This window comes from Protopterus annectens, chromosome 16.part0 (genome assembly GCF_019279795.1).
Source record: "Protopterus annectens isolate FY-2018-M chromosome 16.part0, PAN1.0, whole genome shotgun sequence".
Lineage (NCBI taxonomy): Eukaryota > Metazoa > Chordata > Ceratodontiformes > Protopteridae > Protopterus > Protopterus annectens.
The window spans coordinates 156,487,990-156,505,751 of NC_056750.1; the positions used below are offsets into that span (position 1 = coordinate 156,487,990).

General features: G+C 38.5%; 1 protein-coding gene across 1 annotated transcript in view; it reads right to left on the reverse strand.

Moving 5' to 3' along the window:
- The window catches only part of LOC122790374, a 538,652-nt gene that overhangs the window by 148,009 nt on the left and 372,881 nt on the right, over positions 1 to 17,762 (reverse strand). Inside the window, exons 5-6 of the mRNA XM_044057888.1 lie at positions 11,783 to 12,067; positions 2,419 to 2,706 (exon numbers count right to left, since the gene is read on the reverse strand). Of these exons, the coding sequence (XP_043913823.1) occupies positions 2,419 to 2,706; positions 11,783 to 12,067 (573 nt within the window). The remainder of the gene's footprint in view (positions 1 to 2,418; positions 2,707 to 11,782; positions 12,068 to 17,762) is intronic.

Genomic DNA, 17,762 nt, shown 5'->3' on the forward strand with positions numbered 1-17,762 from the left:
GGGAAAACATAGTGAGTGCTGCAAACATTTTGTAGCATTTCATTGTTTTGTTTTGGTCCAAGTACCACCATTTTTGGGGATTATCATACTCTTCTTGAGGCAACTAAACCAAAGTGGCAGTTGTTCTTAGATGCAGAGTTTCCACCTGGTTTGAACGAAAGCCCTAACATTAAATGTGCCTTGAGGTGGTATAGGTGAACTATTCCTTTCCCCCACCATAAGACTATTTAGCTTTTTCTCTCCCCTTGACCAGACAGTTTGTTTTTCAGTAGCTGGTTGTACTATAGCTAAAGTTTTTATACTGGGCCGCATTCTTTGCCTCCTATTCAATTTCATTTTTAAAGTGAGATTTTTAAAATGAGATTTTCATTTGTTAAACTGTGATTTACTTTTTATTGTATTTATTGAAGTATTCTTATTTCCAGATGTAGATGTTTTTTGCCTGGCATTAATGACAGCTTAACTTTATCGGTTCCTTGAGGTGGTATAGGTGAATCAGTCCCTCCCCCTTCTACTAGGTATTAAGTGCTTTCTCTCCCCTGAGCTCAACTCCCACCTGACCAGATAGGTTCTTTACATTTTTATTAGCTTTATGAAAACAAATAAGGTTTTCTTATTGGGTTGCATTCTTTGATGGACATTAGATTTCATGTTTTAAGTGTGATTGGCAGTTTTTACTGTATTTATTGAAGTGTACTTTTCGGTTTTCTCATTTCTGATGAAGTTTTTACAATTAAAGAATAAAAGCGCTCAAATATACTACTTCTGTGTGTTTTTCACCTAGCTAATTTGTTATGTTTCTTTTATAATAATGCTTTAGTTACTTCTTTTGTGTGCGGTGTTTTTGTTTTATATATATATATATATATATATATATATATATATATATGGATTCCGTACACTAGATTGAATTTTCACTAATTCAAAATAGTGCATGGAATGCTCACTGCAGCGAAAGTGCACTTACGCGAAGTTTAATACAACAAACGGATGTTATACTGAACTTCTGTGCAGTACTCACGGACCTTAGGGTTAGGGCACAGGTCATAGTAAGGGGATAGCTCATAGGGCTATCCCCTTACCATGACCCGTGCCCTAACCCTACGTTCTGTGACGACTGCAGCGCAGTGAAGGACATAGCAATGTCCTCCACTATGGTGCGATAGTCACGAACCTTAGGGTTAGGGCATGTGTTAGGGTAAGGGGATAGCTTTACTAACTATCCCCTTACCCTAACCCATGCCCTAACCCTAAGTTCCATGACTATCGCACCATAGTGGAGAACATAGCTTGTTTTTTATGTTCTCCACTGTGCTGCGGTACTTTCAGTGAAGTGCACTTTCGTGAAAGTTCACTTTCATTAAAGTGAACTTTCTCAGAAGTGTGGCTGCCTATTACAAGTTCGAAGTAGTGAACTTTCATTCTTGTAACAGGAATCCATATATATACATATATATATATATGTATATATATATATATATATGTGTATATATATATATATATATATATATATATATATATATATAAGTACGTATCACTTCACCTAAAACTCATTTCACCTAAACTCATTTCACTGAAACCAAATTACAAGTCAGTACAATAAGGCAAGTAAAAGGTATATGTCCTTTTCCCCACTGTAGTGCGATCCTGGTGTTAGTATATATAGTTAGGGGGAGTATGGGCTATGCCTCCCACACCCCCTTAATATATATATATATATATATATATATATATATATATATATATATATATATATATATACATACACATATATATATATATATATATATATAAAATTGTGATGACCGCATACAGGTGAGAGACTGCGAGACGTAAGTGGAGTATAGAGTATAGAGTTAGGGTTAGGTGTTGACAGGTGCGTGCTATAGTGTGGACTGTGTTAGAGGGGCAGGTTTATATATATATATATATATATATATATATATATATATATATATATATATATATATACTAACACCAGGATCGCACTACAATGTGGAAAGGGGCATATGCCACTGAACTGCTTTAGATTACTACTTATCAATGAAATGAGTTTTAAGCAAAATGAACTTTAGGTGAAGTGATACGCACCCATATATATATATACACATGTATACACACACATATATATGTATATGTATATATATATATATATATATATATATATATATATATATATAAATATAGATATATATGCGGGGCACACATCATTGCAATGTCTCTTTGGAGTAGGCACATACATAAATGCACATACACACATACAAGTACAGACACACACACACACACACAAAAACACTCAGACGTGCTCACACTTGTGCACGCACTTAAAGACACACAATATTTTCATTATTCATTTACAGTTTTGGTAGGAGAATGAATGGTTATTGAAATCACAATGATTTTTAAAGAAGAACATACCAGTTATAGTAATTTCCAGTGTGTTACTATTTTTAGAACTTAGCATTCTTCCATTAACATTTTCTGTGCATCGGCAGTGGTAAGATCCTGCAGCTGACTTGTTTTGAACATGCAACATGAGGTGTCTTGTGGATGATGTTCTTTTTGGAATTATTTCATCATTTTTGTACAGCTCCCAGGAATTACAAGATGATTCTACATCATAGCCACATCTGAAGCTGATGACATCTCCTTGAAGAAACATATTGGCTGAATGGTTTGTAGTCAGCAGAGGTGTTGATATACGATCTGCAAGGAAACAAGTATAGCAGTCTTAAAAGTGAATATATGTACATGTTTATATATATGTGTGTGTGTTTTTGTGTGTGCCTATACACACACACACATGTGTGTATATATATATATATATATATATATATATATATATATATATATATATATATATATATATATATATATATATGTATATATGTATATATATATATATATATATATATATTTATAAAACAAGTAACCATGATAAAACCGTCACCTGTGTAAACAACACTAATCAAAACAAACAAACACTATGATGAATCATCTTATTAAAAACTGTTTAATGTTAGCATTAGTGCTTTTGTCCTTTAGGTTTCCAAGGACTTCACCCCATCTAGTACATCATCCAATAGTAAATTATTAAATTGTGTTGGAACCAGTCCCATACGAGTAGATCCAAACAGTCAGTAACTTTATTCAGTTAAAAACATTAAATAGAATTGAATAAAAATAAAGCATGGGAAGGGGAGGGGGGCTACACTGGACAGGAAATTATTTTGATAAAAATAATAAGACATTTTATAGAGTTCTGTGTGCACAGAAGTCTAGAGGAGTTAAGCATAAAATCATTGCTAGATGGGTTATGTTTAGGGACTTCTACAAAACAGACAGTAAATTACCTGGAAACACTACAACAGGAGAAGGATGGAAAATCTAGAGCTCATAGCCCATGATTATGAAGGTAGTGGAAGGAAAGGAGGGCAATTAGGCATAAACTGACCCATACGATATGTTGGTTATCGTATGCCTGTTCTGGTCAGGACAGCAATAGATGATGCAGTGTTTTCATTTTGCAACTTTAATAAAGATTTATAAAAAAAATCCGGACTGTAAATTACCTCCTCTCTTATCTGACAAACATGATATATCTCTCCCACTCTTTCAGTAATCTGTGAGTTAATATTTCAAATGTTTTAATTAGTGAACAAGATATCTTTCCAATCTCTGATGCCCCCCCCAAAAAAAAAAAATCCTGACTACACCCATAATGAAAGCTCTACCACCTCTTTATTGACGTCAGAATGATGGCAACAGTTTGTCTAGTGACTCTTCATGTTTTAACTGTGTTGAATTTGACAATTATCAAAGGTATAGCATAACCCCTTTGAAAATCTTGTCCGTTAACTCATCTTTTACAATGAAACATTAATTTTGATTAGCTTAATTCAGTTAAAATGAAGCAGGAATATAATGCTTTTTTTAGACAAGAGAAAATGTGTGTTAATTAAAAAAAAAATCCCATTTTGGAAACATTATCTCTGAACAGAAACAGGTTTGTTACCTGGAATGGAAAGTTACTAGATAATTACACTGATACTTTTAACATTTGACCATCCTCCATAATTAAACAAGGACTTGAAGCATCAAATTGGTTTAAGAGGGTAGAAATTTAAATAATTTCAAAAGTCTGTTGAATTTGAAAGGATTTTTTTTAATTGTGTGACTTTGGTAAGTGTTTCTATGAGGAGCGTGTTTTATGACTTGTTTAATGTCTGATGAAGTTTGTTTTACTTAAAAGGATGATTGAGCTGGTTATCTTTTTTTAAATCTTCACTGTTGCAATTTATTTTTCGTTCAGCAATCTTTCTGTCTCTCTGGGCGGCCGCAGTGGTGCAGCTGTTAGCATTGCCGCCTCACAGCTAGAGCATCTCCGGTTCGATCTTAGGCTGGGGTGCTTTCTGTGCGGAGACTGCATGCCGTCACGTGGGTTTCCTCTGGGTGCTCCAGTTTCCTCCCACATCCCAAAGACATGCTGTAGGTGGATTGGACACTCTAAATTAGCCTTAGGTGTGAGTGTGTGCAAGTGTGTGCCTTCTGTGGAAGGTTGGGTGCCAGACTGGCAACTGGACACCATAAAACTCTGTTGCCAATCATGAGCGGACAGTGATCTGCTTTAGCAACCCCTAACCGGGAAAAAGCCAAAAGAAGAAGAATCTTTCTGTCTCTATATATACAACATGCACACTCACATACATTTTGTATACACACAGACAAATATGTATATATTATGTATATATATAAATGTAAATACATATATATATATATATATATATATATATATATACAGACATACACACACACACACACACACACACACACACACACACACACACACACACACACACACACACATTTCTACAGGTGCATCTTTGGTAAAGTGTGCATCAGTTTGTATTTTTAACTAGAATGTATTTTTCTAGGAAAACTCATTCAGTAATAAGCTGGTACCATGCATGCCTACTAAAGAAGGACAAACTTTCCTAGGGTTCATGTTGCAATGGATTGCACCAATATTGATATAAGAGCCTAGGAAAACTCTCATTCTTGTAGTTCTCCATTACACACATTGCAGACAGTGAAAACTGCGTGTCTTTGTATCTGTAAACACTATTGCTAAACTTATTGCTTGTGGTATGTGGAAAGATACAGCCTTAGGCAATGAAAACTAATCAAAACAGTTCAGAGTAATTAGACTAACATCACTAATCGGAACCCACTAAAAACAGACATTTAGGGTGGCATTACGTTTAAGGTCAGTGGGTATGTGTATGGGTCAACGCATGATTCATAATCAAATTACAGAAAAGCAGGGCGTTTAGATGCTAATTAAGTCTTTTGGAAATGAGAGAAGCATGGGATGTAAATGAGAAATGTGAAAAATCTAACTTTCTTATGTAAAATTCCTTTTGTGATTCATAATCACTTTTGACACATGTCTGCATGGTAAGCAGATCTGCTATAAAAAATGAATCCTTGCCTTTTCTGTCTGTTATCCAATTGCCAAGGCGTCTTGGTTTCACTGAAATCTTGACTGCATCCTACTTTGAATTGCTCATTTTAGTGATACTGATGCCTAATGCTCTGAAGGCCAGTTGCAGGTCAAGGAGAAGAAGGTATGGGCAGAGCAACTCATCTGAACTTTGCTGAACAGGAGATACTGGAAAGGTTTATAGTGTACAGGAATATAATAAGGGCTTTGGTGAGCTTATGTAGCCCATAAACTGGAAGTGGGAGAATGTGTGGCCTTCCTGTACTTGTGGATATGCGGGTATGTATAGTCCTCACTATATTTGATTTTTATCTTTCAGAGGCAAACTGGGGACATGATGAATTTCTCACAGGCTTTTGTCTTGAGGATACTGCAGCGATTCCCTGATATACTCCTCATGCATGTGGACAGGTTTATCTACTTCCCAGTGCCCCTACAGGAATAAGCTGGTACTATGCATGCCCTCTAAAGAAGGACAAACTTTCCTGAGGTTCTTGTTGCAGTGGATTGCACCAATTTTGATATAAGAGCCTTATCTGGATCACTGGTGGGACCACAGTCAGATCCAGCAGTAGGCAACTTAGGCAATTGCCTATGACCTGAAGATTGCTGGGGGGGGGTGGGGGCTGCCTAACCATACATTAATTAAAAAAAGTTATATTTTTCCTGTATTTTAGGAAAACAGTATCTTCTTCTTTGGCATGTGTGCTTCCACTGCCCACACACCACACACAAAGCGAATGAGGAGATTTTCCAGAAATGGCGCAGCATTATAACTCACAGCAATATGTTTTTTGTACAAGTTATTGCAGAATGGAATTTTGCAGCAGAACAAAATGGCTTACTTTGCAGCAGTGAAGAGCAATTTAATTACTTGCAAAACATTGGTTTTGGTGAACAGTTACTCTGCAGCACATTGCAGGTATGTATTCTTTGGACAGCTGAACAGTTTCTTTTCGGAGTATTCGTGAATGGACTTTGCAGTGTGTGTCTGTGTGTAATACTCAAACTAGAAAGGGTTATTAGGTTAAATTGTAGCATCATCACATGAGATATGTTTTTTGGGTGTTTGGTTTCCTTAAGGTTCAGAGTGTGTTTATTATTTAGCTCTGAGTAAATGGGACAGCATGAGGTCTAGGAGTTCAATGTTAACATTTTAACTATGAAGACATTTTAATTTAGCATTTTGGCAGGCATGCAGGTGTGAAATACATTTTGTTTATGGCAGTTTGTTTAACATTTGGTGCAGCTGAGTAAGGCTATGAGGTTAAAGAGTTGTTTATTGTCATGCTTGGCTTGATTCAGTCAGCTTTCATTTGTTTTCTGTGTGCCTCTGCCAAGTTACTTCACCAGACAATACTGCTGGGTTCAAAGGTTCATAGGTGTATACTAGGCTAATGGCCCTGGAGCCTTTACAAGCCTAGCTTCCAAAAAATTGCCCAGGCACTGTGCCACCCGATGTTAGTTCACAGTGCCCCTAGCTAGTACGGCAACTGGAATTATCCCTGGAGTGAACTTTCTGTTACCCATCCATTCATCAAGCTTTCTCTTGAAGAGGGCCAGTGAGGTGCTCTGCCTGACATGAATGGGAAGCTTATTCCAGAGTATGGACAGTCTTTGGGAGATGAACCTGTCCTTCCAGCATGTTCTGTTAATTGTAGTAATGAGGTTGTGAACTCTGGAGCATGTGATGTGGGGGGTACATGCCAAACGGGGTGTTATATATGATGATTGGTCTAATGAGGGATGAGTAGAGAAAGACGATGACCTCTTTCTTCCTGGATGTGAAACCTTTGGTTATAAGATGTGCCACATAGAAAGACTTTCTGACCACAGTGGCAATGTGGTGGTCAAAAGAAAGCTTGCTGTCAACCTATGTTCCCAAATCTCTTATAACACCTTCTGTGTTCAGTAGACTACCATTGATGTGTTAATTCAGGGGAACTGGGTTTTTCCCAAAGGGGATGATGACACATTTTTTGGCACTGAGCTTAAGGCCATGGTTCTGACACCAGTCAGTCTCAGTGAGCCCTTTCTGTAGGATGTCAACATCACTTTGGGAGTTAATAATGGGACCCAACTTACAATCATCTGAGGACTTTGTCAGCCATAGTCCCTTCATGTTGGACTGGACTTCTGAGAAGTAGATACATACAGGAGAGGACCCAGGACCGATCCCTGTGGGACTCCACTCATGACTTGTCAGTAGTCTGACTTGGAATCAGCTACTTTCACACTGTGGGTTCTATCTGTGAGCCAGTTTGCAACCAACCTAGTGATATAGGGGTTGATGCCTAGCTTAGTGAGTTTTTCTATGATTCCTGAGTGGGGAATGGTATCAAAGGCCTTGGCCAGATCAAGTTAGGCTGTATGAACCACCTTGCCTTCATCCACAGCTCTGTGACTGACTCAAAGAAGTTGGCCAAGTTGAGCAGGCATGATCTACCATTCATAAAACCAAACTGTGTGGGATCCAGAGTTTGAAGATCCCCTATATCCTTGTTTATTAGGTCCATGATGATGCGTTCCATAGCTTTGCATATCAGACTTGTCAGGCTAATGGTTCGATAGTTCCCAGGGTCTGTAGTCACTCCTCCTTTGTGAAGAGGGATGACTATAGCAGTGTGCCATTCAGTAGCAACAAAGCCTAAGGTGAGGCTGTGAATGAACAAGGCACACAGGTGAGGTGCCAATTCACTCTGTAGTTCATGTACACACAGCCAGGGATATTTTTAAATCCCACAGAGTCTGTATTCCTGGCCTTGGACAGTGCTGTTTTAAGATGTGCAGCAGTAATACTGGATGCCTGGCAATCTACTGGTATTGTGACTGGTCCTTTGGGGGGGGGGGGTTGGCACTGAATCTGTCAGTCAGTATATTGGCAATATCTGTTGTCTCAGTATACGAGGTACCATTGTGCAGTAGCTCAGAGCAAATCTGGGTATTGCCATGGAGGTTCTTTACATAACTATAGAAGGCCTTGTGTTTGTCTTTAACTATCTGCTGCAATTCTGTTTTCATAGCTAGCTTTAGATGATTTGATGATGGATCTCAACTTTTTGTTGGGGCTGATAAGGGAGTTTTTCCAGTCTTGGGACTTCACCTTATTCCACATCAGTTTCTTTCTTCTGTTGTAGAGTTTGTTTATGGCAGGGGACCACCAGATTGGCTTCCTTTTTTTGGAGGAGAGCATCTTGGTTCTATTGGGTATGGCAAGATCCATGCATTTGTGTACATTTTCATACAGTGCACTGGTGTATGATTCGTCAGTCATGCAACTATTCTCCATTTGCATGGGTGCTGTGAAGTTAGCCACCTCTGTTCTTAGGAGCCCAAAGTTAGCTTTGGAGAAGTTTTTTATGGTGGTTACCTTTGCAGGGGGGTGAGTGGGAGGGATGTGGATTTCCAAGGTGATTAGTTTGTGGTCAGAACTAACCAGGGAGGAATGACTCTTGTTGTAGAGCAACAGTTGCTCATGTTAGTAATGACCAGGTCAAGGATGTTGCTACCTCTAGTGGGGGTAAGAATGAGCTGATCCGGGGCATTGGAATTAATGAATTCCAGGAAACATTGTGCAAGAGTATTGGTACATGAGTAGTTTTCCCAGTTAATGGAGGGGTAGTTGAAGTTACCCAATATAAGTGTATTAGGTTGGCCCCTAATATTCTCCAGGGTGCTTAGGAATGTGGAGTGAGTGTCTTGGAATATGGTTGGGGACCTATAACAGGCTACAACCTGAATCGCTGTCTTACCCAATGTTAGCTGCACCTGAAGTATCTCTGATGCATTATGTTGGGCTACCAGTCTGGAGGTGTGCATATCCTTTATGAATATGGAAAAACCACCATCTTTGGAGCTTCGGTCCAAGTTCTGGGACCTAAAGGTGTGGAATGAGTTATAGCCTGATAGTGCATGGGTGCTTTCTGCTGCCTTGAACCAGGTCTCTGTTACAGCACAAATATTGATGTTCTCCATTTTAAGGAGTGCTTCGAGTGAGTGCATTTTGAGATTCAGACTTCTAGCATTGAGCAGCATGACCCTTAGATTACATTTGTTTGTAGCTGTTATGGTGGTAATTTGGTCTTTGGAACACCGCCTAAAAAAGGCACTGTCGGGGTGTCAAGAGCCTTGGCCAGTATCTGGAAGGCCAGGGGTGACAGATGCATGCCATCTCTGGCAAAGCATTGAGGTCTGTCAGTCATATCATCCCAGACAGACAGATACTGGACCCTTTAGAATGACACCAAAAACTTAGCCAGTTGTTGAAATCAATCATTTTCTGGTTGTACTGTGGTATCATTCTGGGTGATGGTAGGATGCTGCTCAGGGCTAGGGTCGTACCCACCTGGGCTACATAATCTGAGAGCTTCTCCATGTCTCTTTTCATGTAGTCCAAGCAGGTATATCTCAGATCATTCACATCCACATGTACATTGACAGCGTCATATTTGTACCTGTTGTTGAGGGACCTAACTGCATGCATTATATGGCGGATCATGGCATCTGGCTGGCAGCTGACTGTTACTTTCTTCATTCAACCTAGTGAGCAGGACATCAGTCTGCCTATCAAGTCACCTATGACTACTGTGTTCAGTATGCTGTTTTGTCTTAGGGGCTTTGCTTGAATGGCACACTGTTTAGGAGAGTTATGTGTCTCGTGATTAGTGCTGTGTTGCGATGGTTGAGTGTGTTTCTGCCTTGGAGGTCTCTGCTGTTTGGGTAGATTTTAATTGATAGCATCCACAAAGGTGGGTGTGTGGCTTGCGTTTTTATGTGAAGGCAGTGCAGGTGTGTGTTCTGGAGGGCTGTGTGTTCCATGTGGTGTGGTGCAAGTGTTGACCTTCTCCTCTTGACCAGCTATTCCGGTCTTGGCTGGAGAGTGCGTGGCTTCCAATTTGGATATATATAAGTACATCTCTTTTAAGTCTGAGTGTTGGGAGGTAAGAGGAGAGGGTTGTCGGTGTACATGAGGCAGTTGCTACATAGAAAGACAGTGATAGAGAGACGGAGATAAAACACTTATATAATCCATCTGTTTTTATATGTATTTATGTAATCCACTGGATTATATATATAATTATGTAATCCACAATGTAATCTAGTTGGACTCTACTTTTCTTATGCCAGATCATGCTCATTATACATCTAAGCACCTTTGTGGATAATGAACAATCCTTTGAAGGCCATATATCCATTGTCTTTTGGAAGGAATTCTATCTAACCCAAATAATAGTGCTAAGAGCATCACATCTTGGTCAAAAGAAGTCCTCGTTTCCATCATTAGGCTTACATCAGAATATTATGCATCTTTTGGTATGTGCCTGCCCAAACAACTAACACTGAAAAATCCTCAGCAAAAAATATCAGATGTGAGCTGCCCATGTTAATCAGTGTATAAAACCCCAAAACCCCAGTATCCCTCCATTATCTCCTTCAGGCTCCTACGAGGCAGTCTGTGCCTGGCCTAAAAGGATGTGGGATAAACGACCCAATCCTACTTGAGCTACTACATATCTGTAACAGGGGTAGTGACAGAAATACAAGACTGAGGGACCGGAATTATAGTGTGACATGATCTCTACCAAAGAATTCTGCATCTCTGGGACAAATTCCTCCTTTCTGAAAAGCAAAGCACACCATCCGTCTTAAGTGCTACTTTAAGAATGGATGAAAAAATACAAATTTACCTCAAGCCTAGCCCTCATTATCCCCTTATGCACAGGGGACATATCTTCCAGCTGAACTGTAGTGGCTAGGTTTCCAAAGGCTAAAGTTGCGTACTGCCACGAGCAATCTATGAACCCATGTAGCTATGAAATAGAGAGCTTCATTTAACCACACTGTTTGCCAACCATCCTATTCAATTAAATAACCATTACATTTTTTTTTTTTTTAGGGAAGTAGATTGTAGATTTTTGGCAACTCTCACACCACTGTTACATAAACTATATTAACTCCAAGGTCACACAACAGCAGAGATGGAACAAAATTCCATAAGTCTAGTGTATGACCCCCACCCCCCCCCACACACACACACATATTTTTGCTTATGACAAAACTGAAATTGATGGAACATGCCACTTCCCTACTACTTTGAAAAAGTGAATTTCATTTAATTTCTATATGTGCACATACATGAACATACAAATGTTTATGCACAATTCACACACTATGCACATATACTACACATACACACAAAATAATTCATTATTCATTTACAGTTTTATCAGGAAATTAAAGTTTCATAGACTAACGTTCATTTTTAGTAAAAGACCTTACCAGTTACAATAATTTTCAGCGTGTTACTATTATCAGAGCTTATATCTCTCCCAGTAACCTGTTTTGTACATCGACAGTAGTAGGATCCTGCATCTGACTTGTTTTGTATTTGCAGCGGCATAAACCTCTGTCTGCGAAATGCTTCAAGATGTGCATAATCTTTGTACAACTCCCAGGAGTTACAAAATAATTGTGTGCTATAGCCACACCAGAAGATGATCACCTCTCTTAGGAGAAAGACATTGGTAGAACTGTTTGTATTCAGTATGGGCTTTGGTACAGGATCTGCAGAGAAACAGTAATTGCAATAGTTTAATTTCTCAGAAGCAGTATAATCTATATATCTAAATATCGCTATATTTCTGCCTATTTATCTGTCTATTTCTGTGTGAGTGTGTGTGAGTTTGTATGGATATATGGGGCTATGTGTATGCTGAAGTGTGTAGCAGTTTATATTTTATGAATAACATGAATAATTTGCCAGAAAATATCTCAGTCTTATAATTCTACATTGCATATCTAACCATAGAAAACAGAAAAAATAAGTGTTGTTCTTTTCCAAACAATGTCATCACCATTATTTCTTATGACATACACTCATCTACCATATTTTGTAATGAAAACTTGCCAAGACAGTTTACCACAATCTGGTTTAGGTTGCATCATAATTTTGGAGATATTTAACCTAGTTAACTACTACTAATTACCTGTCACAGAAGGTCACAACTTGTGCAAGAACACTGGAGAGCAATAATAAACCTGCATATGTCATGACACCATCACATTTAACATGGTACATAATCCCAAACTGGATTATGGGATGGCACTTTTCCATGGTGGACCTCCATGAAACAAAAATGACTTGGTTTGTTAATAGCTGCACTTAAGTGCCTGACATTTGCTGGCATGGAGAAAGGCTGATAATGTTCTGAAATGCATCACAACAGAGTTCCCATATAGAAGTTAAGATATTAACATATTTTGTATGCCTTCAGGCAAGTTTTATATGGGTGCTATAAACAGTGCAGGGGAATTTACCTAAAGAAAGACAATAGGCAATAAGCAGTACATACATTTCTGACAGAGAAAAAAATTAATCCATATATTACGAAAAAGCTAATCCATGTAGTCTGCAAAATATATGAGCTTTGTAGATATGACTGGAAATGTTTTTTTTGTTTATAATGATATACTAAGCAATGATTGGTTTTAAGTTTATTCAACAGCAAGCACATTACCTCGAATGAGAAGACTTCTGGCAAGTGCCTTTTATTTAATATTAGAAACAAATAGTTCCATATGGATAAATACTACAAATATTAATTGGAACACAAACCTACCAGCATTAATATGTGAAATTTGTAGATATGACTGGAAATGTTATTTTGTTTAAAAATGATAGGGAGGTTGGGCCTAATGGTTAAGTTATTTGCCTTACAAACACAAGGTGCAGCGTTTGATTCTCACATGTGGTAAATGGCTAGGCTTAAAATGGCCCACAAGAGCAGTTAGCTTAGTATGAACCTGTAAACATGAAAAATATAGTCCAGAATTCAGAAAGAAAAGTTCATAGTTGTCTAAAATACCTTCAGCAGACACGTTAATTTCCACAATCACAGAAAAAGCTATTTTTTTTTAATGACATGATATAGAAACGGTGAATGACAATAATACTGATAATAAAATAAATAGGAAGCAAAGTAGCAAAACTAATGCAAATTTAAAAAAAATGCAAAACAATAATTTCATAAAGCATGTCAATAGATAATCTATTAGTCATCTGCGTTTTCATTTATTTTCATTATCTGCAGGAGGCCACATGACTTGACATACTATATGGAGAGTGTACAAGTTTACACCAGAATCACCACCAACTATAGATAGTGTAAATGACAGTCAAAAGCAGTGTTTCTGGTTGTCTCTAGTGGTCGGAGTTCAGGAATGGACCTCTGCCACAGGCTGCTGGTTATGATGAAGCATACAGTGGCTAGCTGTTCTATCCAAGGGTAGGGTTTGGGGAAGACAGATGCCTGTACAACCACTAATGGAGATCAGCAGCCTCACAGAACATCTACTCCGATTAAAGGAAGAAATAACAAAACCTATGCACTAAACTCATTAAGGTAGGGACAGTAACTAGTCATCACCATAATGATGATAGCTTCTGGCCCCGTGCATGCAACTCACTAATAGAGGTCCTGGTCCTCAGAACTAACTATGAATTATCATTAAAGTTGACTTCCCTTGCAGTTAAGGTCAAGGAGGGCAAATTGGAAAAGGGTCACTCTGCATTTAGCTGGATAGATGATCCAGGGTTTGGCATGGAAGCATGGAAAACAACCAGAGAGCTGTATGACGCCAGGAGGGGAAAAGATATACCACCTAACTAACTAGTCTAATAGAGATTGCCTATGTCAGATTATTTTATTTATTTGACTGATTTTGCCTGCTGGGCAGAATTGTTCCTTTTCATCAGTGACCCAGAAACACTGTGTGGATAAGTGACTTGCTCAGAGTCAGACAACTGAAAATCAGAGAGTCAAGTCAGAGTATAGAATGAAGCTGTTTGCTGTCTGAGATGAACAGAAGGTCTCAATCCTTTGATTATTAGATCTTTACTGTAAATTGCTAAGGATAGCAGAGACCATTAATAACACAGACTTGGACCTTAACCCAAGCGTTCTTACTAGTCAGTGTAGTAAATGTCAGTGGGCAACAGCATCATGGAAAAAGTGGTCAGTAACTGTCCTGATCCCTAACCCAAATCACTTGAGTAATAGAAACAGTGCGTGCTGATGCCTCAACTATATAAAGCAAAATGGGTGAGCAAAACTCTTTAACCTTAACATTTCAGCTCAACAACATCGGATAACACAAAGTTGTGATACAAATCATATCCACCATTTCAGTGCACCTTAGACTCACACATGGAGAGATAGACAGGTAAGAACTGCCACAGACTAAGAACAACATGATCTAGTCTTGCACTAACTGGCTGCCATTTTGTTTTACTGTGGATGTGCTTAAAAAATATCTGCACAGACTGGCAGCAGTGACAACAAAGAAGGGTCATAGAATTGTATGGTCCAGAATGAATAATGGTAAATTCAGGAATAAACCTCTCAGGTGGAACTCCAGTATCAATAAACTGTACAAGAAAAGAAAGAAAAGAATGAAAAGTTAAACGAATTACCTCAAGTCTACAGTAAAGCATACCAGCAAGGAACTTAAAATATTAGTAGAGCATTTAAAACAGAGTATGAACTTAAGGTTGCTACACTTCCAAAGAAAACTATAAGTATTCCTTCATTTTTGCCAGAAAATTCAAAAATGATGTCCATCAAGCTCATCCATAATGTAATCACCCATCTCACCCTAAGCCTGTAGCTAATGTATTAACAGACAGATTTAGTGCCAGTTTTACCCCTCGTACCCACATTGTTGCACCCACTGTTCTTGAGAATTTAGTCTCCCCTAAAATCACTCTGGAACGAGTCTTGGAATGTCTGACAAAGGCTAAGAATAATATTATGATACTTTCATGGGACTGGACCATGTATCAAGCTGCATTCTCATCAGTGCCAAGGATGCACTCTTTGAGCCTCTACTTAATCTGTTCAGCCTCAGATTATCTACAGAGTTTGCCTCTGATGTCTGGTGAACAACCACTGTGCCTCCTCTACACAAGGGTGGCCTCTCTACTGACCCAGGTAATAATAGACTCAGGACCACCAGCCTTATATGCAAAGCCATAGAACTATCATAGCAGGACTCATTTATGCAGACATAGACATTTTAACTGATCTAGACCCTTAATTTATTTAGCCTTCATGAAGAGCTGGTTCTGTCTCCTGAACCCGGGGGTTGTGGACAGTGATCATTCTGTGCACACTGCTTATATCCACCTAGCCAAATCTTTTGACGCTATCCACTATGCTGTTATTATTGAAAAATTAGACAAGCTTAATGTAAACACTTATATTGTTCAATAGATTGCATATGACTATCCATTAGATCCCAAGTTGTGAAAATTGTTTGTTCCATTTCTGAATACAAAATTATAAATTGTAACTAGTGAGGTGCCACAGGCATCATTTCTGGGCCCTGTCTGTTTGACATTCATTTTGCAGACATCCAAGCCAATATTCTAAAATAGTGGTTGACCAAGTTTGCTGTCAAATGCAAATTGGGCCCTGCTATCTGCTTATCCATTGACAAATCAGCTCCAATAAGGGGTGGAATATGCACATATGTGTTGCATAAAAATGCTGTCAAAATAAATGAAAAAAAATGTTCAGCATAGTAGCATGTGGAAGAAAATTTGCTACCAACTTGAGAGATATTTCATAAGAGACCTGAGAACTTACATTGATAACTCAAAAAAATCCTTCTCTCTTGCCCAGATGATTTCCAAGGGAATATATTCAGGTATCAGAGAAGTCATCCTATGACTGTACTCTTTTTTTCAGACCCATCATTGAATGCACTGTCTCCTTTAATATGTACAAACCCAAGCATATCACTCAACTGGCATGGCCACAAAGATTTCTAACCAAAAATAAAAAATAAAAGCCCTAATTCCTTCTAGTACCTTGATTGACTAACACAATTCTTAAAGTCAGTAGCCTACAAGTTGCTGCAAAGTGACCTATGTCTTGCTTTTCAAGCCATGAAAGACTAAGCCCTGCTTGACATCCTATTTCTTTACAAAACCAGTGGTTCTACAAACACCTGCACTGTTTGTCTTTCGGCTTTTTCCCGGTAAGGGGTCACCACAGCGGAACTCCGGTCCGCTAATGATTGGCAGTAGATTTTTTTATGAAACGCCGAGGTGCCAGCTCAACACCCAACCTTCAATGAAGGCATGCCCATTTACGCACGCATGTCTTTCGAGCACTACCCAATCACAGGGAGGACATGCAGACTCCACACAGAAGGTACTCCCAAGCCAAGCCGAGAATCAAACGGGAGAACCTCTTGCTGTGAGGTAACGCTACCGCTGTACCACCACACACCTGCACTAAGAATGTAAATCTACACCAACAAATAAAAAAGACTCATTGGAGGGATAGGTTCCTATCCCAACATATTACTAACCAATGGAATAAGTTATCACTACAGGTCAAACAAAATCCTACTTTAGCTACCTTTAAGGCTAGTCTTGGTTACTGTGTAGCTAGACACAAATTTACACTAGGGTCATCATGGATAGCCCTGCTTAATTTGGGAGATGAACAATATTAAGTGTCTGAAAAGGGTGTCAAGAACTTTTAAGTTTATCTACTCAAAGGTGTATACAGCTAGTCATCTTAAGGCCACTGTGATAGCTTCCCAAATATGTCCCTATGCTTTTAATCCCATTATGTCTCTTTCTGATCCCTGGCACTAGCTAGTATAGTCAAATTCTTCAATTTATGTTGAAACAATACTCAAGAACATCACTGGAGCACCACTGAAATGAGTGTTCAGAATGCAAAGCCAATGGCTTAACTCAGTAAATTTCATTTCATGGAAGCTTGCTCTTGCTCCCTTTCCTCTGAGGTATTGTAACCTTGGAGTTAATTGTATAAGTAAAAGGGCTTATGGGATTCAGGAAGTTTGTTCCTGTGGGAGAAAACAGTGCATTAGTTTCAAATTCAGTGATTTAAACCCTTGATCAGCTTGCCTTTTAGCAGTCATTGAGAATCCAGCTCAGGATTACCACACACATTTATTTAAGAAAATAATAGTTATTTTACCCAGTGTCCTGGCCACTAAATGAGCAAGAAATGGTAATATGGTTCTAGTTTGTAGCCAGGACACCTAATGCATGCTGTTTCTAAGCAGAATCATTTTAACTTGAAAAGAAAATATTAGTAACCTTCTAAGGATATCAGTTCTAGAGAGCCATGAAGCCTTATTGGAAGGTGTCATTGTTAATAATTATAAGAACATTTTAATCATCAGGATCCTTTAACATTTCTACAGACTGACATATCTT